The following is a 21,060-nucleotide window of genomic DNA, read 5'->3' on the forward strand; positions in this document are numbered from 1 at the left end:
TCCAACCCAACTGCACCTTCCAATGTTGGAAGTATCCTTCTCTGCTCTCCCACAGAAGCATGTGGGGGAGCTGTCCCTAAGTGGGTCTCCCCACAAGACAGTGGGCTGGTGCAGCATGAGGCTCTATCTCGGGCTTCCAGAGGGGTCCAGCCCAGCGCCACTGTATGCGGGGGCTCAGAAATGCTTTCTAGATGGCTGGGAGCGGGAAATCTATACTTAGCTCCTTGCAGCTTTGATTCGTGCGTTCATCTGGCCACTGAAATGCCACAGGTGGGCCCTGGCAGCGTTTTTTCTTACATCCAATGATGTTCATCGAACAGTTCCTGAGCATCCTAAGAGCTTGAGGCACCATGGTACGTGAAGGGGATAAAAAGAATCTCCCATTCCTGCACTCAAGTGTGCAACCTTTGTTGTTCAAGCACCAGACACCATACAAAGAGGCTTCCTCATGAGGTTTACATCTTATATCCTTGTGGGGAGGATAACACAAGATTTGGCCCTTGACCTTGGGAGGGCACCAGCAGGTCCACCCTACCATGCACCTCTGCCACATAAAAGCTGGAAACCGGCTCCACCTGCACCCCTTGCATGTGTGTGGGTGCCCCAGGAAGCAGGTTCAAGCTTCTCTGCCAGGGTCTCTTCCCTCCAAGATGCAGAGCTGAGGCTGTAACAGCAAGCACAGGCCCTCTGAGCAGAGAGTTGCCGAGAGCATGGTCTTAAAGGGGTGGATGCTCACCGTGGCCCCTGGACTCCTTGCCCCTGTGATTTTTAGGATGCAGGGTCCAGGACAGGAGCTAACTGTGGTATTAAATACTAGTGATGACAAAGTGCTAACTTGCAGGCTTGCGTCCACTCTTGCAAGGGAGTGTCTAAGGGGGATTTATCTGTTTTTGTCCTGCTTTGCCTACATGTCCCCCTGAGAATTGTATTATCACGGAGACCAGAGGACTTATGGCTACTCTTGGCTCATGAGTGCAAGGCAAATGCACTCTGCTCTGCCTTCAGTTGGATTCAGAGGATCTGCCAGGGAAGGTGGGGACAAGGTGGGAAGCCAGCCACAGGCCACCACACCACCTTGGAAGGATGGAAGCTCGTGCTGTTTGTGCTGAGAGTGGAAATCTCCTGTCTCGGCCATCAAAGCATGTGGGTGCTAATGGCTGCAGGGGAATTCTGGTTCCAGCTCCAGGGACTGGGTCTCCTCAGCCTGGAGACAGGGGAGGCTCCTCAGTGCCGAAGGTAGCAGCTGGCGTCCATATTAATCGCTCTGCACCTGTGACTCTCCTAAAGGGCAGGGAGGATGGCAAAAGGTCTACCTTATCTGGTGTTTTTAGAGAATGTCTTTGCTAAAAAAAGACTTCTCATGGCTTTTCTTCAAGGGGAGGGTTCTGGGCGGTTGGGGCAAGTGGGAAAAGACCTGAAGAGCTGACTGCTTTCACGCAAGGGGAGTCAGGCTTAGGGCAGCTTCAGGTCCAGGGAGGCTAAACATCTTGTCAGAAGCCACACACAAAACAAGGACAGCGGGCCTGGTTCCAAACCCATGCCCCGTCCAACTCCAGAGCCCAGCGTGTGCACTGAAAAGGAAGGTCTTTGACCCCTGCCCTTGAGTCATGGTGGGTTTGTGACTGTAACACAATCTGGTGGATTGTTCACCTAATATCCCTCTCCAAGCGCTGGGCTGTGGCACGGGGCCGTGATGGAGAGGCCCCACGGAGGCACTCTGGCCAACAGTCCCAGCCGACCTGGTGCTTTGGTCACCGCAGCCCAGACACCAGATGTGATGCCAGAGAAACCCTCTTGGGTGGGGGGGTTCTCTGACACCAGGGGCTTTAGCCCTGCTGCCGGGGTCACTGCCAGGCACCTGATTTGTCCCCTCCCAGGCCCAGGTCCTGTGGTACAGCATTCCCTCCGTGCCCTTTCTGAACTCCCGACTCACAGAACCCATGAGTAACAGAGAGTGGTCACTGGGCATGTCACTAAATTTGGAGAATTTGTTTCACTGCAATAAATAACCAAAATGGAATTAAGAGAATTCCAGGGGAGAGTGAATACCATAGAGATGGGAAAGCACAGTGACGTACCTAGTCCAGATTTTGGCCTGCATCTTTCTGATTCTGCGGCCACTCCTTAGATATATTTTCATGCACACACCCTCCCCACTCTCTCCAAATGGGGACAAGGAAAACTGAAGGCCTCCCATCCCCTGGGTCTGCTGAGGAAGCGCTAGGGCAGTGGTAGACGTTAGGAACCAGAGCAAACTTTTCTTGCTCACCTACTCTATGTCAGACGCTGTGTCAGTGGCAATCTGTTAATTTCACAAATACTTTGTCGTTACCACGTGCCAGAAACAGGTCTGGGAAAGAAGCCACGTGCAAGACCAAGTCCCAATTCTTCTGGGCTTGCGTGTGAGTGAGGTTGATGGGCAAGAAACAAATAATGATGGCATACTATGTCAGATAGTGGTCAGTGGTATGGAGAAAAACAAAGTCCAAGATGGGGAAAGACAATGGCATTTTAGAGAGGCTGGTTAGGAAAGGATTCCCCAAGAGGGTGGCACTGGAGGAGAGAGAATAAGGTTAAATAGTAGAGAGCAAGTCCGGCTGAGCTTGTAGCCCACGGTTTAGACTCTGATATCAAGAACACATCGTTATCTTCCAGCTTATGAACCCGCAGCCTCCTACAGAGGATGCATTTGGAGACTGTCCTCCACGGGGCTCAGAGGACCCACGCCAGGTGTGCAGCTCACTACGCCCACCTACCACCGGCCAGGCCTCCCCTCAGGACCCTCCAGGCAGAGCCCCAAAAGGGGTACTTACACAGAGCACGTGGAGAACCACCGCCCCGTGTCTTCGATCCTCGTTGGTGAAGATGTCATTGGGGAATTCGTGCAGGGCTGAAAAATGGAGAGAGAAAACCAGCTCAGAACAGAGGACAATATTTTCAGTGCTGGAGGACTGGGATGGGTGTGCCAGTCCTTGTCTTAATGCAGAATCCATGAACTTGGATGAGAAAAAATTACATCTTTACATTCACACATCTCTACCTGGAATTTAGTGTTTCCTTCAGATAAGAAGGTAGGTGACAAACCTCAGGAGTGTGAGAGGCACTGGGGACTTGGCCCCCAACAGATAAGTTTTCACGATACATTACACTATCCTCTGGTTCACCGCTGCAACATTTGGGGGGTTTTTAGATCACCCCTTGTGATTTAAAGTGTTCATGAGGAACTACATGAACCAACTTCATGCAAGTTTATTTTCTAACACTCTGACAACTTCATTTCAATATGATCAGTTTCCTTCTGTAAGCTTATATAGCTGATCACATGCATTGAAAAATGGTTTTCTGAGCAGAGGTCTGTAGGCTTCCCTGCATTACCAAGGGGGCCCATGGCACACACAGGGTTAAGGCCCCTGCTCTAAACTATCCCTCCTTTCCCACCAGGACTGCCTTGGCTTGGGGTCTTGGGCCTGGTGCAATACCTTCCCTGCTCTTTCATTTCCTTTTCGAACTTGACCCACATTTGCCACCGCTGACCTGGACTATCAAGCACAGAGCTGCTCGTGCCCCCTCCCTGCTCCCAAACCTTCCCTCCTAGGAGAGAAAAGCCCCGTCTGTACACTGGCAGTGCCAGGCTCTTCCCCACTAGAACTTTCTTCTCTTCTCCCGCCCTTTTATACTTTGCACGTGCTCATTTGCTCAGTTACTAACTGAGCAGTTACTGTGTGCCAGGCCATACTCTCACTGCTGGAAATTCGACAGTCAGCATTGTTGCATGTGCTCTCATATTCTCGCCAGTACAGTATCATTTGCCATTCCTTGAGCACACTTTGCATTTGCTTTCTTTTTATATCTTTATCTGCACAGATTATACCATCAGCCCAGGATATCCCCCACCCCCAAACGATCTTCTCTCCCTGCTGCTCATAAAATCCCATCAGCTTCATGGCCAGGGCCTTCATGAGGCCTCCTGTGGCACCCATGGCTCTCCTCTCTGGAAGATGCATCAGACAAGGCTCCGTGGGAAGCTGTGCACACTTCTTTGCCCTTGGCCTCATCTTCAGCAAATGCGGCCAGCTGATGAAAGCAGCCTTTCTCTCGGAGCTTCACAAGTTCTTCATCCTTCTCCAGTGCACGGATGGGACAACTATCACCAGCTGATGGAGAGGATGTACAAGATGACACCTGCTTGCCATGTGTCTTGCTTTGGGTTTCCCCCAAAGCAGACCCTCAGCCAAGGATTTGGGGGTACATAGTTTATTTGTAGGTGACTCCTGGGCACACTGTGAGTGAGGAAGGGGAGGAGACCAAGGAAGGAGGAGAGTCAAAGATGAGTTAGTGGGTGACCACTCAGGATGCCTGGGGCCCAGTCTTGCTGCAGACCAGGGGAGAGTGCACAGAACACGTCTCTGGTTTACAGCTTGTTGGCCAGGGGGCTTGTCTAAGACACAAGCCTTTGGTTATTCCTTGAGAAAGTTCTGCTCTCTGCTTCCAGGGCAACACCAGATAAGGACATCATGCAAGTCAAGTCTTCGCCAGAGCCATGGCAGTGATGGTGAAGCCAGAGGGTACATCCAGCATATTAAGCATGGATCACTTGTACATGTCACAAGTGTGATCACACTTGCTAGTTTTGTCCTATCCTTCATGTGATGAAGTGGGGGGGATATGGAAAGACAAGGAGGTCATGATCCACCCCCCCCCAAGTGGCTTTCCAAGCTAAAGCTCTTCCAAACAGGCTGCACTGAGTCCTCCTGATCAATGGATGGGAAAAATGAGGGCAAGCCTGGAGGATTTCACTTTGAAGACCAAATGACACTACAGTCTGGAAATTACCAGGAGGGGACAGGGTTCACAGAACAAGCTTGAAGTTTATCCCTCAGGCCCTGGGCACTGCAAGGATTCCAGCCACTTTACTGAGGTGTCTCTGTTCTAGCATCTTTCTTCTATGGGCCTAATGCTTCTGGCTGGTGTGCTCTTGTCCAGTGAGCAGAGCTTGCTGAAGCCCTCCAGCCTCCCTGATGAGAATCCCTTCGACTTCCTCCTCCCCAAAACTTCCCTGCTGCCAACAGTGCCCACATAGGCTGGACCTGGAGAGACCTGGTCTTTGCAGCCCCCAGTCAATTCCTGCCTGTCCTTCCTTCCACACCTCCTGGCTCTCCTTGTGCACACAGGCTGTCTTACACTCTTAGAAGATGCTTTCTCACACTTCCTCCTTTGAACTTCTCTTTGAATTCACCTGAATAAATTTTAGTCCAAATAACCATCCCATGGCTCTCACATTGCCCTCCCCCCGCCCAAGTTGCTCAGTATGGGTCAGAAACCACGAGAAATGTCCCTTTCTGTCCACTTCCCAAACCCAGGACATTGACGGTCTCTGTGGGCCACCCCCATGGTGGGGAGTGGAGCAAACGTAAGGAGAGGAAAGGCCCTGCAGGGTGGGCTGGAGACCTTTCCAGCACTGACTGGTCTCCATGTTCACCTGGACTTGCACAGATCTTCTGTCCCAATCCTTGGTTCTGAGAAAACAACAACCACCATCCGCATCTTTGCAACTTCTCCTTTCTGATGTGCCCTTTGTACTATATAGACATTTTGGTGCCCTGGGGAGGTGGGGCTTGGGATGGGCTGGCTGGTGATGGGCTGAGATTGGCTGAGATGAAGGCTCTGGTGGGCAGAATACACATTCACTGAGCACCTGCTCCTGGCAGGCACCGTGCCTTGCCCTTTATACCCACTATCCATTTCTGTCCTCACAGAAGGCTATTACTCACATTTTGTAGACAAGGAACCCAAGGGACAGAGGAATCGATTCCATACTAGAGGATCCACAGCTGGAAAGTTGCAGAGCAGGGCCACCCACGCAGTAGATGCAGGCCTGGTAACGCCCCTTACTGCTGTTATCCCAGCTCCTGGCATCTAGTTGCAATCTTACTCTGCTAGGTGGCCTCTTCCTTCTTGGGACTTCCTCCAAGTAGAGGATCTGATCAGATCTACATTCTGCCCCCACACACCAGAGGGAAAAGGCAGGCTGTGTGTTTGTTTGTTTGTTTGTTTTCATATTTCTCTGTGTAGCTGCCATGGTGCTTTCCTGCACTGGCCAGTTCATGGTATAAATGTGACCATCCTATTGCCCTCCTACCTCCAGAGAATCTGAAATGGGACTAGTATGCTAAGTTAATGTATGGATCACAACGGCCATCACCCTCGAGAAACCAAAGCCACCTGTGATGGGTGCCACACAAAGCAATCATGCATTGGGACTACTAATCATCAATGAGGAGTAGAGGTGGGTACAGAAGTGGGAGCTGAGGTATGATCTGTCATTGACATGTTAAAGCCAGCTACTTCTTTACTTCCTGCCCCTCAGGCTTCCTAGATGAGGAGTAATGTGGTTTTGAGCAAAAATGGGGCTGAGGGCAGCGTGTGAAGGGAGTGAAGGCCACGCACTGCAGCCCCACCAGTCTGCATCTGCAAGGTGTCCACCCTCGTGTCGGCTCCATCCTCCCCGCTTCTCTGCTGCTTCATCTGTGAGGTAACCCAGGGCCCCCACAGTGTAATGATTCGATCAAGGGTACCATGTCAGTAAGTGATACATTATGTTCTGAATCCAGGCATTTTGATTTTAAATCCCCTGGCACTCAACAAACAGCCAAGTGGATGAGTGTGATGACCATGAATAAATGGACCCACTAGGCTTCATGTTGGGGAAGGGTCTTGGCAGAAGTCTTGATGGCCAGCCAACCCTGGAACCTGGCGGGAGCTCTTGGAGAAGACCGTGCTGGAGGCTATGCCCTTGGATGAGGTGGGACCCACAGAGCCAAGTGCTGGCTCAGGAAGGGCTGAGGCGCTGTCCGAAGTCCTGGCCAAACAGGCCACTGGCAAACTTCTTCATGAAACCGAACCTGGCAGGTCAGTGGCTGAGATAAGGGGTGGGTGTGATGGAGGGGTGGGGAGGGAAAGGCAGAGGAGAGGCAGTTAAGTGTTCTCAAATCAGTCTGCTTCAAGAACAACAAAGTTCTTATTTGGTGGTTAACAGCAATGTGGAAAGAATGACCAGGTTCAGTATTCCCCAGGAAGCTTCTGACACGGATCCCACTCTGGCTAGTTATTCATTATAGGTCCTCTGTGAAAACATGTATCGGGCTGGTGATGAAATTATAACAATTAATTTCAAAGAGCTAATGCACAATTTGCAAAGAAGAATACATAGATTTTATTTTCCTCCTATAGATTTATCGTCTTTTGACAAAAGTCACAAGAAAAGATTTTTAAAACTTGAGCAGGAGGCCCTCTCCTCTTGCCTTCCACGCAGTCATAAACCTTCCTTCAGAGGTTCCACATGCCTATGTTTGAGGCTGGGTCCCTCAAGAGCAGACCTTGAGACAGAGATCTGAATGCCAGCAGTTTATTTGGGAAGTAATCCCACTACAGGGGAGGAGGGAGACAAATCAGGAAAGGGGCTAAGACAATAGGTTCAAACTTGCTGAGGCCCCTCTGAGAGATGGTGTAGAATATGCCTCAGTGCTGTCCACACATGCTCATCCATTACTGTTGAAGGCTGTCCTAAACCCTTTAGGGCTGGCCCTTAACACTTGTCAGCTCTGCACTGGTCCAGTCAGTGTGTTCATGGGACCAGAGAAGGCCGAGATAGGGTCACAGATGCTTCAAGAAACCATGTTCATAACTGTTGGCCATTTGAAAAATGGCCTACAATTCCTCTTCATTGCTCCCTCCAGTCTAAGCTCAGAGTACAGTTAGTGCACACAGCAGGTGTTTAATAAGTGTCAGCAGAATGAAGAACGCTAAAGGAAGCAGATCCTGGACACTGACGGGGGATGAAATATGCCCATCTTGTCCATCTGGCCCAACTGGTCAAGAAAAGGGCTGCTAGCAGCAGCTGAGCTTGCTTCCTTGAGGCTGAGCAAACTCCCTACCTAGCGGGCACAGACCCTGAGGCCCCAAACACACATGAAAAATGGTGTTTCAGAACAGCTACAGCTGGCCTAGACAAGAGTGTACGGGTGCAGGGTGGCACGCTGGACTAGAAGGTTCTTCCCAGTGCTCCTTGGCCTCAGTTTCCTCACCTACAAAACAAGGTAGGGCTGCTAGAGCCTCCTGCAGAGCTAATGGCAGTGCCGTTGTCATCCCAGGTGCCTTCCATTTGGGTGTGCTTCCTCGCACCCAAATCCAAAGAACCAGGGGCATTCCTTGGTCAAGGTGGGAGCTGGATGGTTACCCACCTTTGGGAACCTGACATTGCCCTTGGGCTGTTGGTTAGATTTTGCATAAGGGCCCAGCATGGAGAATCAGGTCTGGGTTCGGATCCCTCCTATACCACCTATATAACTCACAGGTTATACTTTCCTCTCTCAGAGCCCCATCTCCTTCATCTGTAAAATGGGTGTGTGAATGCCAGCTTTGCAGGGCGGCTGGGAAGAGGGCAGGCAGAGCATGTAAAATGCCTCCCACCATCTTCCTGGGCCGCCTATCGTGAGTCTTCATAATTATAACAACAATGGGATGCTGGTCCAGCCTGGGGACAAGGACACATTCTTTTCTAGTCTTGGAGTCAAAATCCTCCTACTGCCAATTCCTGCCTGCTTTGCACTGGCATCTGTTTCTCCAGGATGGTGTTTATTCGGAGGGGGCTGCATGAAGGCATGTGCCTCTAGGTACATGCTTCCCCCGTTCAGGCTGCGTTGGAGCTAAATGGCCTACATGGTGTGCTGGGAACAGCTACACATCCAGTGAAGGGTTCCCCCCAAATACCTTCAAAATCCTCAAAGTCTCCTTCTGCTCCTATCTTTCTCTCCCCCAATTTTCCTTTTAGTACATCTCACCAGCTCCGGGGAGCCAGCAAAGGCAAGTAGTGCTGTTCCCATAGAAACCACAGAGCCCTGAATGGAGTGGATTCCCCTTACCAAGGCAACAGCACTCTGCCGTCCTGCTTCTCCTGGCTGCTTTCCTGAGGCCTGAGTTTGATGAGTCCAAATGGAGGTTTGCAAGGGATTGAGAGTATTTTCTGTTTCATTTGGGGGAAAAAATGTAGCAGAGACATTCATGGCATCTACAGACACACTGATCTCATGTTGATCACATGGAGCCACCCAAGATGAAGACCCAAAAATTTAGCTACCTTAACACATTAGAGCAAAAGGAATCTGGGCTGCTACAACCATCAGAACACTGGCCTTTCGTCCCAAGGGACTTTTCTTTCTTTCTTTCTTTTTTTTATTATGTTATGTTAGTCACCATACAGTATACCATTAGTTTTTTTTTTAATTTTTTTATTGTTATGTTAATCACCATATATTACATCATTAGTTTTTGATGTGGTGATCCATGATCCATTGTTTGCATATAACACCCAGTGCTCCATGCAATACGTGCCCTCCTTAATGCCCATCACCGGGCTAACACCTCCCCCCATCCCCATCCCCTCTAAAACCCTCAGTTTGTTTCTCAGAGTCCATAGTCTCTCATGGTGCATCTCCCCCTCCGATTTCCCCCCCTTCGTTTTTCCCTTCCTTCTCCTGATGTCCTCCCTGCTATTCCTTATGTTCCACAGATAAGTGAAACCATATGATAATTGACTTTCTCTGCTTGACTTATTTCACTTAGCATAATCTCCTCCAGTCCCATCCATGTTGATGTAAAAGTTGGGTATTCATCCTTTCTGATGGCTGAGTAATATTCCAATGTATATATGGACCACATCTTCTTTATCCATTTGTCTGCTGAAGGGCATCTCAGCTCTTTCTACAGTTTGGCTATTGTGGACATTGCTGCTATGAACATTGGGTTGCATATGGCCCTTCTTTTCATTACATCTGTGTCTTTGGGGTAAATACCCAGGAGTGCCATTGCTGGGTCATAGGGTAGCTCTATTTTTTATTTTTTGAGGAACCTCCACACTGTTTTCCAAAGTGGCTGTACCAACTTGCATTCCCACCAACAGTGCAAGAGGGTTCCCAGGGGACTTTTCATAAGAAAATAACTTGAGCATCTTATTGATCGGGCCTCTTGGGAGTTGCTCCAAGAATTTAGGGCTGACACTGCCCAACTTCTCCCATGCATGATGGGTGACTTCATGCTGCTGCATTAGACTCTTTCATCCATCTGGGTGCTCCATCCCATAAAGCCTGCTGCTCCCTCTTCCCCCAGCTTTAACCCTAGGAGAACACCATCAGCCAGCTGTGGTAGTACTCAGCCTCCCAAGGAGTCTTCCAGAGTCTTTCTGTGGTGCCCTTGTCCTATACAAGTACCTAACAAGTGGTTTTCCAACCCAACTATAGTCACCTTTGATTCCCACACTGTGAACTCCCTACAGACAGGAACCCTGCATTTTTCTCTCTGTGGCCAGTACCTACTGTGCCAGGGTCCATGAAAGAGAACAATAAATACCACATAAAGACAAGTGTGAACAAACTTAGAGGGACTTTCCCCCAGGGGATGGTTTTTGTTAAAACACAAGACAGAATTATTAACTAAGAAGTGACGTTGGGAGAAATAGTTCAGTAGAACTCCCAGCAACTGGGAATGGCTATTTGGGCTGTTCAAAAATAACCTATTTCTCCTTGTTCTGGAGACTTGGAAGGAATACACTTCTAGGTTCCCTTTAAGGGTAGATGGGACCATGCAGCTTGCTTTGGTCAATGAAATGGGAGGAAATGACATATGTCACACTTCTAGGCAGGCTTTAATAGCTAGTGTCTGATTCATCACTTTGCATTTTCTTGTCTAAATATTCATGGAAACATACGTCAGGATGAATCTTCCACCAGCTTGAGTCCCTGCGCAACTGATATCAGAATCCCACCCCACTGACACGCACATTTTATACATGTAGCATGAGTAAAAAATAACATGTTTCTTTTCTTAGCCACTGAGATTTGGGGCTGTTTGTTACCCAGTGTAGCCAAGCCCACCCTGAGTAATGCGAGAGCTAATATGGTGCTCAGCATTCTGCCCATGAGGCCTTGCCTCATCAATTTTTGGTTTCTTTTGTCTTCTCCAATGGACCAGAGGAGGACAATTAATGTTGGAAGGAATTTATCCTTCTCTTCTCTGCATTCCCAGTGCCTAGTGAGGTGCCCAGCACAGAACAGTCACTTAATTAAGAGTGTTTGTTGATTAAATGAACATATATGTCATAACTGAAGGCCCCTGAACAAAATTATCCGCAAAGGAATCTGTGTGAAAATGGATATATTCTCAACTTAACTCTCTAAATATTTAGTCTCTGGAAAAGTTTCAGAGACATTTTGGTGCCCTCCTCTTACGCTCAGTGAGGTTCAGCAAGCCACAAAAGTGAGGGGGTGGAGGGTGGGTGGGACGTATATGGCAATGGGAGAGTACAGGATGTCCCAGATAACTGCAGGCTGCTGGGAGGTCGTCTTTGGAATCTGTGTCTCAACAACATTGGAAAATGTATTAACAAATCAATCATTTGCAAATAAACACAGTTACTCAGCCCTTCACACACGCCGGGTTCCCTACTCAACCCTAGTTACATAAAGGCAAAGGATGTACCACCCTGGTCACTGATGAGTCACCAATTGAGTGGACCAAAGCGTAGGTTGGGGGCCAGGGAACACTCAGCTCTCTCTGCAATCATCCCAATATTTAAGGATGGAACTAATCTTTATTGAGTCCTGTAAATATCTATTTTTCACTTTATCATGGTTTCTAGGATAGGAATCTTTATCTTCAGTTTACAGATAAGTAAACCAAGACCCAAAGAAGGCAAGTCATGAGCCCAAGTTCACACAGATGGTAGTGGAGGACCTGAGATCATGATCGGGGTCTGACTTTCTAGCATGTTGAGTCTTCTGTATCAGAAAGGGCTAACTGACCTTTTTTTTTTTTTTTTCCCCTTGAAGGGCACAACTTCTTCCCTTTGAAAGCCAGAAACAAAGTCTGGATTCAATCCAGACTTTGGATTGAATGGATTGATCGATGTATGCATGGAAATGAGACCATAAACAGCATCTCTGTGAAGGAGGATATAACCACAGGTCATGGTAATTGAGAGCCTCAATTTGGGACCGTCAAGCTGTCAATCAAAAAGATACTACCAATCAAATTTGCTGATTGGCTTCAAATGCTTGTGTGGTGACATTTGTTTACCACAGGCAGCCAGGGTTTTGTAAGAACCTAAAAACCTGGACTTGAAGCCTTCCTTACCACTTAAGAGTTCTGTGGCCTTGGGGGAATTCCTTAACCTCTTTCAGTCTTAATTTCTTAATGTGCAAAATGGGAGGATGAAAACAGTATCAGTTTATGTAATTATTATGAGGATTAATTGTGATGATGTTTACAAAACATGTAGTACCTAGAATCAGGCAAGTAATTATCAAATGATAAATCCTTTTACTTTATTAAATAGTAGAAAAGGAGAAATATGGATAAGGGGTATTTCCCAAGACATCAGTGTCTTGGGACACTGCCCACATTCCTGGGATCCTACCACTTTTATGCTAAGCAACTACCAGCACCTGCATCTGTTTGCCTGAGGGCTTTCCCCAAAGCAGAGATGGGGTTCTCTGCCCAGATACTGCAGGCTAGATATGCTGGAGAATTAATACTGCTCTTTCCCCCAGGTGAAGCCCTCAACCAAAGTGTGATGAAAGGGTGGGTGTATAAATACCTCAGCTCTCTCACCACGTGGGTGAGATAACTCTCAGGTGTGTCCTGTGCTGTTTGCTAGCACCCTCAGCTGGGTTAAGCTCTGGTTGCTCACTGTGATAACTGGCTTTATAACACTCTTTTGATTGGCTGCCTTCCCTTCCCTGTCTCACTTCCTGACTCCCCTATCTGGATCATCTCCCAAATAAACCTGTACTTGAATCTGCCTCAGAGCCTCCTTCTGATGAACCCATATTTAGACAAGGGAAGCTAAGAATTTTGCACTTCAGCACCTCTCCATTTCAACAAAGATTAATTTTTCCAGCAGAGGACTCATCCATATTCATGTAAATTGCCCCCCAATAATGGCAACAGTTTTCAATGGCCTTATTTCTATACATTTATAGGGGAATGATGCATCCTGCTTTGTTGACAACAGCATGGAACCACCTAACTCCTGAATGCAGGATGGAAGACTGTCTGCCCCTTTTTGATGGTGCTGAAGTTGATCCAACACACCCATGAGAAGTTCCTTGATTTCCACTTCAGAGCTCTTTTTCTCATATCCATATTGGCAGGAGATTTAAAAAAAATCATCCCACAAGCTTTTCTCCTGGAAGGGAACAGACATTCTTTGCAACTAAAGAACCCCAATCATTAGTTACCATAGACTTTTGGCCTGGCAAGGCACTGCAATGTAATTTGATGAACTGGAAACATATTTCTTTATCAATAATAAAAAGCTATGAAATCAGTGTTGCTCATGTCTCCAAGCCAGTAGCTACTGTAGAAAATACAGTGATCCCATGACTAATTTAGTGTTCTCAGGCCACAAACATGGCAGCACATAGAAGGAGGCCTATTTGTAGAGGCAAGAGCCTACAACCTGTATTTGTTGCTCATGTGGGATTACCATGGCTGTATCAGTTATGAATTCTCATTAAAGGAAATTGAATATTTATGGCATATAGTCCTGTGGTGTTCAGAACTTTATGCCCTTCATGGACTGCTCTGTTCTTCAAAATGTCCCTTGGTGCCAATGTCAGAGAATGTGTAGACGGATGGACTAGGGTCTGATCCAGGTGTTGCATCTCTCGTGCTCTCATGTCTGCTTACTGATGCAGAGAAATTCAGACCAACAAACTGATGTGCACAGAAACCCACTACATAGCTCCTTAAGGGGATGCACATTGTTAAAATAAATGGCCATTCCTCCTCAGAACCCTTAGAAGGAATGAGGGTGCATGAAAAAGCTTTCTTAAGACAAATGCAATTAAAACAGTTCTTTTTGAATGTAGTAACTCCCCATGAGAATATAAATTGACAATTTTCATTCTTTATGTGTTTATTTTATAGCAGAGATGAAGTGTGCATGCTAAATGACTGGAGACTCCAAAATCAGTGATTTTTTTTTTAAAGTGTTAACCCATCAAATTTCAGAGCTAGAAGTAACCTTTAGTGTTCTGTTGGTCTACAGATGGAAAGGTAATAACAGGATTTGGTGAGAAGCACAGTTAAAGTTTTTCCTCTGTTTTCCCCTTTCAAAACCTGTTTCTTCTCTTTCACCTTTGATGATATTCCATAATCATCAGTTTCAGAGATAGAAAATAGATCTCATCTCACATGTTCATCAGTTGAGTGGTAATGACTGGCTGTTAGGCTGAGTCTTAGATGGGGTGCAGTGTGGGAGAGGAACTTGATCTATTAACAATGCTGTCACATTGGTTATGGGAATGGGAACGGGGGCATGTATGCTTCTTATTTCCCTTCACTGAAGCTTTGCTGACAAAGTCCTAAAATGAAAGAATAACCGGCACTCCTTGCTCCTAGTCATAGTGATTACTGCCATAATTTCCTTAGATGTGCATCTCTTTTTGAGTATCATCTTTTTAAAGTTTGTGGGAGATTAAAAGTATTTCAATACAATCTCCCAAAGATATCAAATATATTCAAGCAGATGCATTAGGTTGTTACACATTTAAAATATAGTAGCTTGAAATCTGGTCTATAATAATGAAATAAATATCTAAAAAACTCACAGTTAGTTGTAGGAAGAGATGTAAATAAATAGACAAACTACTGCCCAATTTAGCTGGCAAAATACAAGCTGTGTTTACTCCTCATTTAGTACTTGGCAACCTCTGCTTCTCCTTGGAAGAAAAATTAGCATGTTACCTGGAGAAAATCATTTTCCTTTTTTTGTTGCCATATATTAAATATTAGATACCTATAGTTTTGGGTCAAAACACTCAAGAATCTAATTACGTCTGAAACTCTCTTAAGGGTAGGTCTGAAACCAGGGCTTTTTTGTTGGCTCACTAAGTTTGTGCATTTAAAGTCTACATTCCAAATATGATGGCTCCATCTGAATGAAAATTATGAGATTATAATTAATCCAAGACTAAAAGTAATTCCTATATCAGTTTTTCTTAATTTTTTTGGCTGTAGTGATGGCACATTATGGTTTTGAATGAAACAGACTAAATACCTTCTGCTTTCACAATGTACTTTGTCCTCCAAACTAGGCTTTCAAGGGTTTAGACCAAGAGTAGGACCAAGAAAGATCCTTCAAGGTCACTGTACTGTCTTGTAGTTAGCAGAGCAAGGCTGGTTACAGTTTAGAGCAGACAAGATTAAAGCAAAAGAATTTATAATCTACTTGATGTATGTCCAGTCCTTCTTTATTGTATATCTGACTTTACAGATGATGCACTGAAGAGACTCTGGATTCTGTTGTCTTCCTCGGAGCAGTGTTGAATTTGTTCTAGTAGGCAGTTAAATTACTGGAGGGTCATCTCTGGTGGTGGTTTTAGGCTTTTTTCTGTTCTGATTATGCTCTTTATCTTGGGATGTCATCCTCACAGGATTTCAATGTGAAGTCTGAGCTGTTTACCAAGCCCCTTAAACACTGGAGACTTGAACTCCAGAGTTTATCTCTCCAGAGCAGGGGGCTCTGGAATCCCTACTATGTAATTCCAGCCTTTTAGCTGTTGTCTCCCCCTGCTGCTTGGTGTGCCCCTGAGCATGGACATGAGTGCAGGGGTCAGTCAAGAACTTCAGGGGAATTTATATGCATGTTAGGGCTTCTCTTCTGTGAATCCTTCCTTTCTGGGACGCCCCCCCCCCAATTTCTAGCTCCTCCAGGAGCTCCAAACTCCAATCTCAGAGACCTCAGCCCAATAAGATCCCCGCTTTCTGTTCCAGCTCTATCCCCCATGCACCGCAAACACTAGGGAATGTCACGGGGAAAAGCAGACAGGTGTGGTTTATCTTCTTCCAAGTTTCATACTCCCTCCAGTCTCTATTTGTTTTATTCACTTTCCAGAGTTTTTAAACAATTGTTTTTCTTTATTTTGTCTAGAGTCCCTAATTGTTCCTACAGGAGCATTAATCCAATGCTCTACCACTGGAAGCTATTCTACCATTAATGGAAGTCAAAATCCAGAATATATTCCACATCAGTTACCTGTGGCAGGAAATTTACAGGAAACTAAATTCACATTAAAGATCCCCAAAACTTGCTATTAGCCACATTAAGTTCTCCATGGAACTAAGGCAACCTGAAGGAACCATGTGGCCCAAGAGTAAATAAGGACCTGGGGAAAGTGAAGGTCACTGGAATGGGCTGGCAAGATTTAATAAAGGGCCAGCAGGTAATTTAATTGCACACTAACTTATATAGATAAACCAGAGATTAGACAAAGAGGGTCCTCAATACAGCAGAACTTATAGGAAGTGATGTTACGGCCTTCCCCAGCTCTCAACTACAAATATTTCAAGGTCAAGGCAACCCAGAAAAGCATCTGTGGCAGTTCTGATGTCTCTGACAGGTGATACTCGAAGGCTCAGAGACAAGAATGTGTGTTAGGGGACAAAGGATATTGGAAACCAGTTGCTACCAAGGGAGTGAAATCATGCTCTACTTCTTTTGGAGTCTGGAGGTTCTCATACATTTTCCCATAGGTGTCAAATTTTGACATTCTACATGAAACTGGCAAATTGAAATTCACAGCAATAGAAAGTAGGTGTTTAATAAGTGCCTTTCAAGTCCAGACAAATTTGTGAAGCTTCAGAAATAGGAAAGAGAGGTGGGCAGCAAATCAAACTTCTGACTAAATCTGGCCATTATATCAAGCACATAAATATATTAGTGCTTAATTTTTTGAAAAGGAAGAAAAGGAAAATTCTGCTAAATTCCTGAATTAGTCAAGAACAAAATAATAAATATTACAATTTCTGTTGAAAGTAAAGTGGGAAGTCATCCACAAAGGAGGAAGGAGAGGTTCCACTTTGTTCTTGCCCCAGAACCCCATCATATTCCCTGTTACGAGTCAATGACCTTTGCCCGCCCCACCCCTGAACTTAGAATTTAGTGTCATTGCTGGCTATCTTGTGTTTTTCTGTGTGCTTGCATGTCATTGTAGGATTGTTGGAATTGAAAGCACATTCAAAGAAATCCTTAAAGAAGTCAACATCATTATTTTGAAACCAAAAAAAAAAAAAAATGGAGAGGCAACATAAACTGTGATGCATTAACCTCGGTCTTCATGTCACAGAAGCCGGATGCAAATGTGCAAATGTATGTATTTACTGTCATAAATCAGGACAAATCATGGACTCACTTGAGAAAAGGCCGGTCAGAGAAAATGAAGTCCCCCTTGCTGCCCCATCATCCAAAGACTGGTTTAACATGTACTTGAGGATGCTGGCGTGCAGCTCACTTGAGCTGCTTGGACAGTGAATTCGTGCAGTGGATGGGTAAAAGGAGTTGGCAGACTTTCAAAGGATGGAAGAGTTTGTATCATTCCTTCCTCCATCTTTCCTCACATAAACACTGAATTTCAGGGCATTTCATATAGACCTAAGGAGACAATCTAATAAAATAATTCTTTAAAAAATGACCCTTTTGATGTTTGAGATTTATAGTTTTGTTGTTATCGTTGTCGTTGTTGGGGAGGAATACAAATAACTTTATTCTTCTATGAGAGACTCCAACATTTAAGTTTTCTTGCCATAGCCCAAATAAGCAGGACCAGACTGTCACAGATATTTGCATAAAAAATCTCCAATCTCCTAGGTAACATTAAGATGAGGAGACAGGCAACCGGGCTGTTTTTCAGTCTGAAGATGGAAGCTGCAAATCCCGCAGGGGTCCTGGACCGAGGAGACAAGGTCCTGCCTAATCGCCTCGAAGAGGCTGGCTGTCAAGTGCCCACAGGTGGAGGGGCTGGTGAGAGCAGTGTTGTCTTTCTCTGAGTCTATGACACAGAAGCAAATTGGCTGGCTTACTCTCAGTGATCTCAGACAAATGGTTCTTTCCAAAGATACAGGTTCCTATGAGAAAGATTCAAGTACCAAAGAGACTCCGATTTCTTCAGGATCACAGTTGCATTCTGTAAGGATGGCAAGCTTTCAGGGACACAGATGTGTGCCCAGATGTTTCCCTGTCAATTTCACTCAAGGATGCACGGTGCAGTGGTTATACATCTGCCATGTGGCTCTAACTCTGGCAGAGGATAACTAGGAAGTATACCACACAGTCTTGCCCTCATGGAGTTTACAGACCTGTTGAAGAAGTCAGATTTAAGTTCACAAACATACAAATTGGAGGATGGTAACAGGCAAACTATATCCCCCAAACACATAAGTATGTATGTATGTGCACCCATATGTCTGCACACACACACATATACATTTATACACACATATGTATCCTATACATACCTCCTGCTGCATAATGACTATCCCAAAATGTAGCGGTTTAAGGCAACAACACTTCTTTTATTATGTCTCACATTTCTGGGGTAAGTGGCCCTGATGTGGCTGCTCATGAAACTGCAATGATTTAGCATTTGGAACTGGAAACGTGACACTTACTCATTGCCTTTCTGGCACCTGTGCTGGGGAGACTCAAACACCCGGGGGCTGGAACCACTCAGTCTCCTTGGCCTCTCTAACTCAATGTGGTTTCTCCACATGGCCTTCCCTCAGGGTCTCTTTGGCTTGAGGACTTCTCCCATGGTGGCTCAGAGCTACAAGGCACAAGTTTCAAGACGGAGAGCTAGAAGGAGGAAGTTGTAGGGCCTTTTATGATCTAGCCTGGAAGGTCATGTAGAGGGTCATTACAAAGATACGGCCGGCCTCAAGGGGGAGGAACAAGACTCTGGAAGAACACGTGGTCCTGGAGTTATTGCTGTGGCCATTTTGGAAGATGCAACCTACCACTATTCACCTCTATCTGAAAATGAGAACTATATCTATGGCCATATTCACAACAAATATTTATCTAGATGAAGATGAATCAGACAGTGAATGGTATTTGGGGTCAGGAAGAAAAGTATCAGCATGAGCCAGCTCAGTGGATAAAGACTGCATGGGTGACTCAGATGTGTGGAGCCTCCAAGAAAAAAGGGCTTACACAGTTGCAGAGGAGACATTCCAAGTGGACAGGAAGCAGAAACAGAGGTACGGAGGTGGGAAGAGCAGAGCCATTCTCTGTTCTAATGAGGTGGGTACTCTTCAATGGGTTTCCCCTTGAATGAACAGCCAAGTTCTCCAAGGGAAACACAAATAGCTACTAATGTGTTAACGTATCACCGTTTCCCTTACATGATCTTTCCTAACCCTCATGGCCATCCCGAGAGCTCTGTGCTTTATAGAGGGGGAGACTGAGGTCTAGCGAGAACCATCCTGGGGCCAGATCTAAGTCAAGTGGCCTCTTGAGGGTCAACATGAGTCAGGGCTTAGTTCACGTTTTCCCCGAGGCCCAGAGAGATCAAGCCCATACTTATGCAAAGCCCAGTTTTGTTTCTTTTCCAAAGAAAAAGACTTCACCCAGAATCTAAGAAAGGACATGGGATTGCATTGAATTTCATGGTGCATTAGAACCCAGAATGGGGCCCAAGACTAAAATTGGCCAGTTTTCCTGATTAGGCTTTTACTAAGCCTCGGGCTAGAGAACATAACTCTGGCATGCATTGGGATTCTGCTCCACTGCAGGCCTTGTGGTGGATAGTTTTTTTTATCTAAGGGCTTCCTGTTCAGACAAAATGGCTTCGACCCCTTCTACCGAAAAGGAACTGGTTCTGAGTTTTGCCTTAGTTAAGTATTGGGAATGTGTACCTGCATCTTGGCATTTGTTATAGACTGAGAATAAGCTAGGAGTTAACTCAGATCCTCCTATTAGCTGAGATACATCCTGATGGAAAGCATGTTAGCACCTTTTGTGTCACTTTATCTGTGCCCTGGAGCCCCATTTTATCATTTGAACATTTTATGGCCATGGGATGCTGGTGCCCCAGTATCTGCTTAGTGTGTTGGGACCCACAGGGGCAAGGCAGAAAAGAGTTGGTATCAGGGGTCCCCAAAGATCCCAACTTACAACACAGTGAGGTTTTAGACACTGGGGCAGAACTGACCTGGGGCAGTTATGGCTCCTGTAAACTCTTCTGGAAGTTACTAGAAGGGACCTGAAACCATATCCATACTCTGACCCCCCTCCCTGTGTATCCTTTTGCCATTTTCCTCCTTTCGCTCCCTGGGTGCTTTCATATGCGACAGCCAGCACCCAGGGCTGCCTTGAGCCAAAGTGGCTGCTACATGTCTGCTCAACACAGTATCTCTCTCCTCTCTCCTTCCTTCCTGGCCCCACCACTCACTCTTTACCAGTTTTTCCAGGGAGCACTTTAAAAATCACTTTTGCATGAACATTCATGCCAGGCTCAGCTTCTGGGAACCCAGGCTAACCCAGGAACCACACAAATGCTGCTTCTTCCACAAACATTCCCTTGATCATCCCAAAGGAATCCTTCACTAAATCACCACAGAGATTGGGATCCAGACCACATGAGTGGAGACTGGAGGGTGGGTGGTGGGCAGCAGCTTGTTCCCCACATCCCTGGGTATGGGGACAGCATTCCATCCTTTCCTTCAAAGGATAGGGTCCCAAACAAGCCACATACATCACTCATCAGCCTGTCAATTCCTCGGGGGTCTATGGGAGCTCAGCGGACGAGCTTTTTTTGTACTGAGATCGCAGCATGCCTATGGGTCCTTGCTGCATGGAGATGAGCTGGCTGATGTTTAGGATGGACTGATGCTAGATGGGACTTGCTCTGGGAAATCGTCGGTGAGAAGGGGAGCAGAGAAGCCACAGAAACGACTAGCTGTGGCCAAAGTTTCCATGCTTGGTGCCAGCTGATGGGAGCCAGGGGTGTCCCAGGGGCACATCTGACTTGTCTGAACCAAAAGTCGGCAGCGAGAATGTCTTCTTACAGGGTTTTCACTGGTCTTGAACATGTTCCAGACATTTCTACATTCTCCTGTCACATCGTTTTTAAAAAACTGTTTTTACCAGGAAGGTCAGATCCAAGCAGTCAAGAGACTAGAGCTTGTGGTTGTCCCACTGGAAGTGGAAACAGACTCAGGTGACAA

The 21,060-nt window shown here is 46.2% G+C and overlaps 1 protein-coding gene across 5 annotated transcripts in view; it reads right to left on the reverse strand.

Moving 5' to 3' along the window:
- SLC24A3 (solute carrier family 24 member 3) overlaps window positions 1-21,060 on the reverse strand; it is a 477,466-nt gene that overhangs the window by 191,964 nt on the left and 264,442 nt on the right. For all 5 annotated transcript variants that reach the window (XR_015768980.1, XR_015768979.1, XM_088026689.1 and 2 more), the window contains exon 3: window positions 2,814-2,890. Coding sequence is in view for 3 of the 5 variants with exons in the window: in XM_088026689.1 (XP_087882815.1) it covers window positions 2,814-2,890 (77 nt within the window). In the remaining 2 variants the exon portion in view is untranslated. The remainder of the gene's footprint in view (window positions 1-2,813; window positions 2,891-21,060) is intronic.

Source organism: Eumetopias jubatus, unplaced genomic scaffold (genome assembly GCF_037043125.1).
Source record: "Eumetopias jubatus isolate StellerSeaLion01/CBP00866 unplaced genomic scaffold, mEumJub1_p1.0 scaffold_9, whole genome shotgun sequence".
NCBI classification, from domain to species: domain Eukaryota; kingdom Metazoa; phylum Chordata; class Mammalia; order Carnivora; family Otariidae; genus Eumetopias; species Eumetopias jubatus.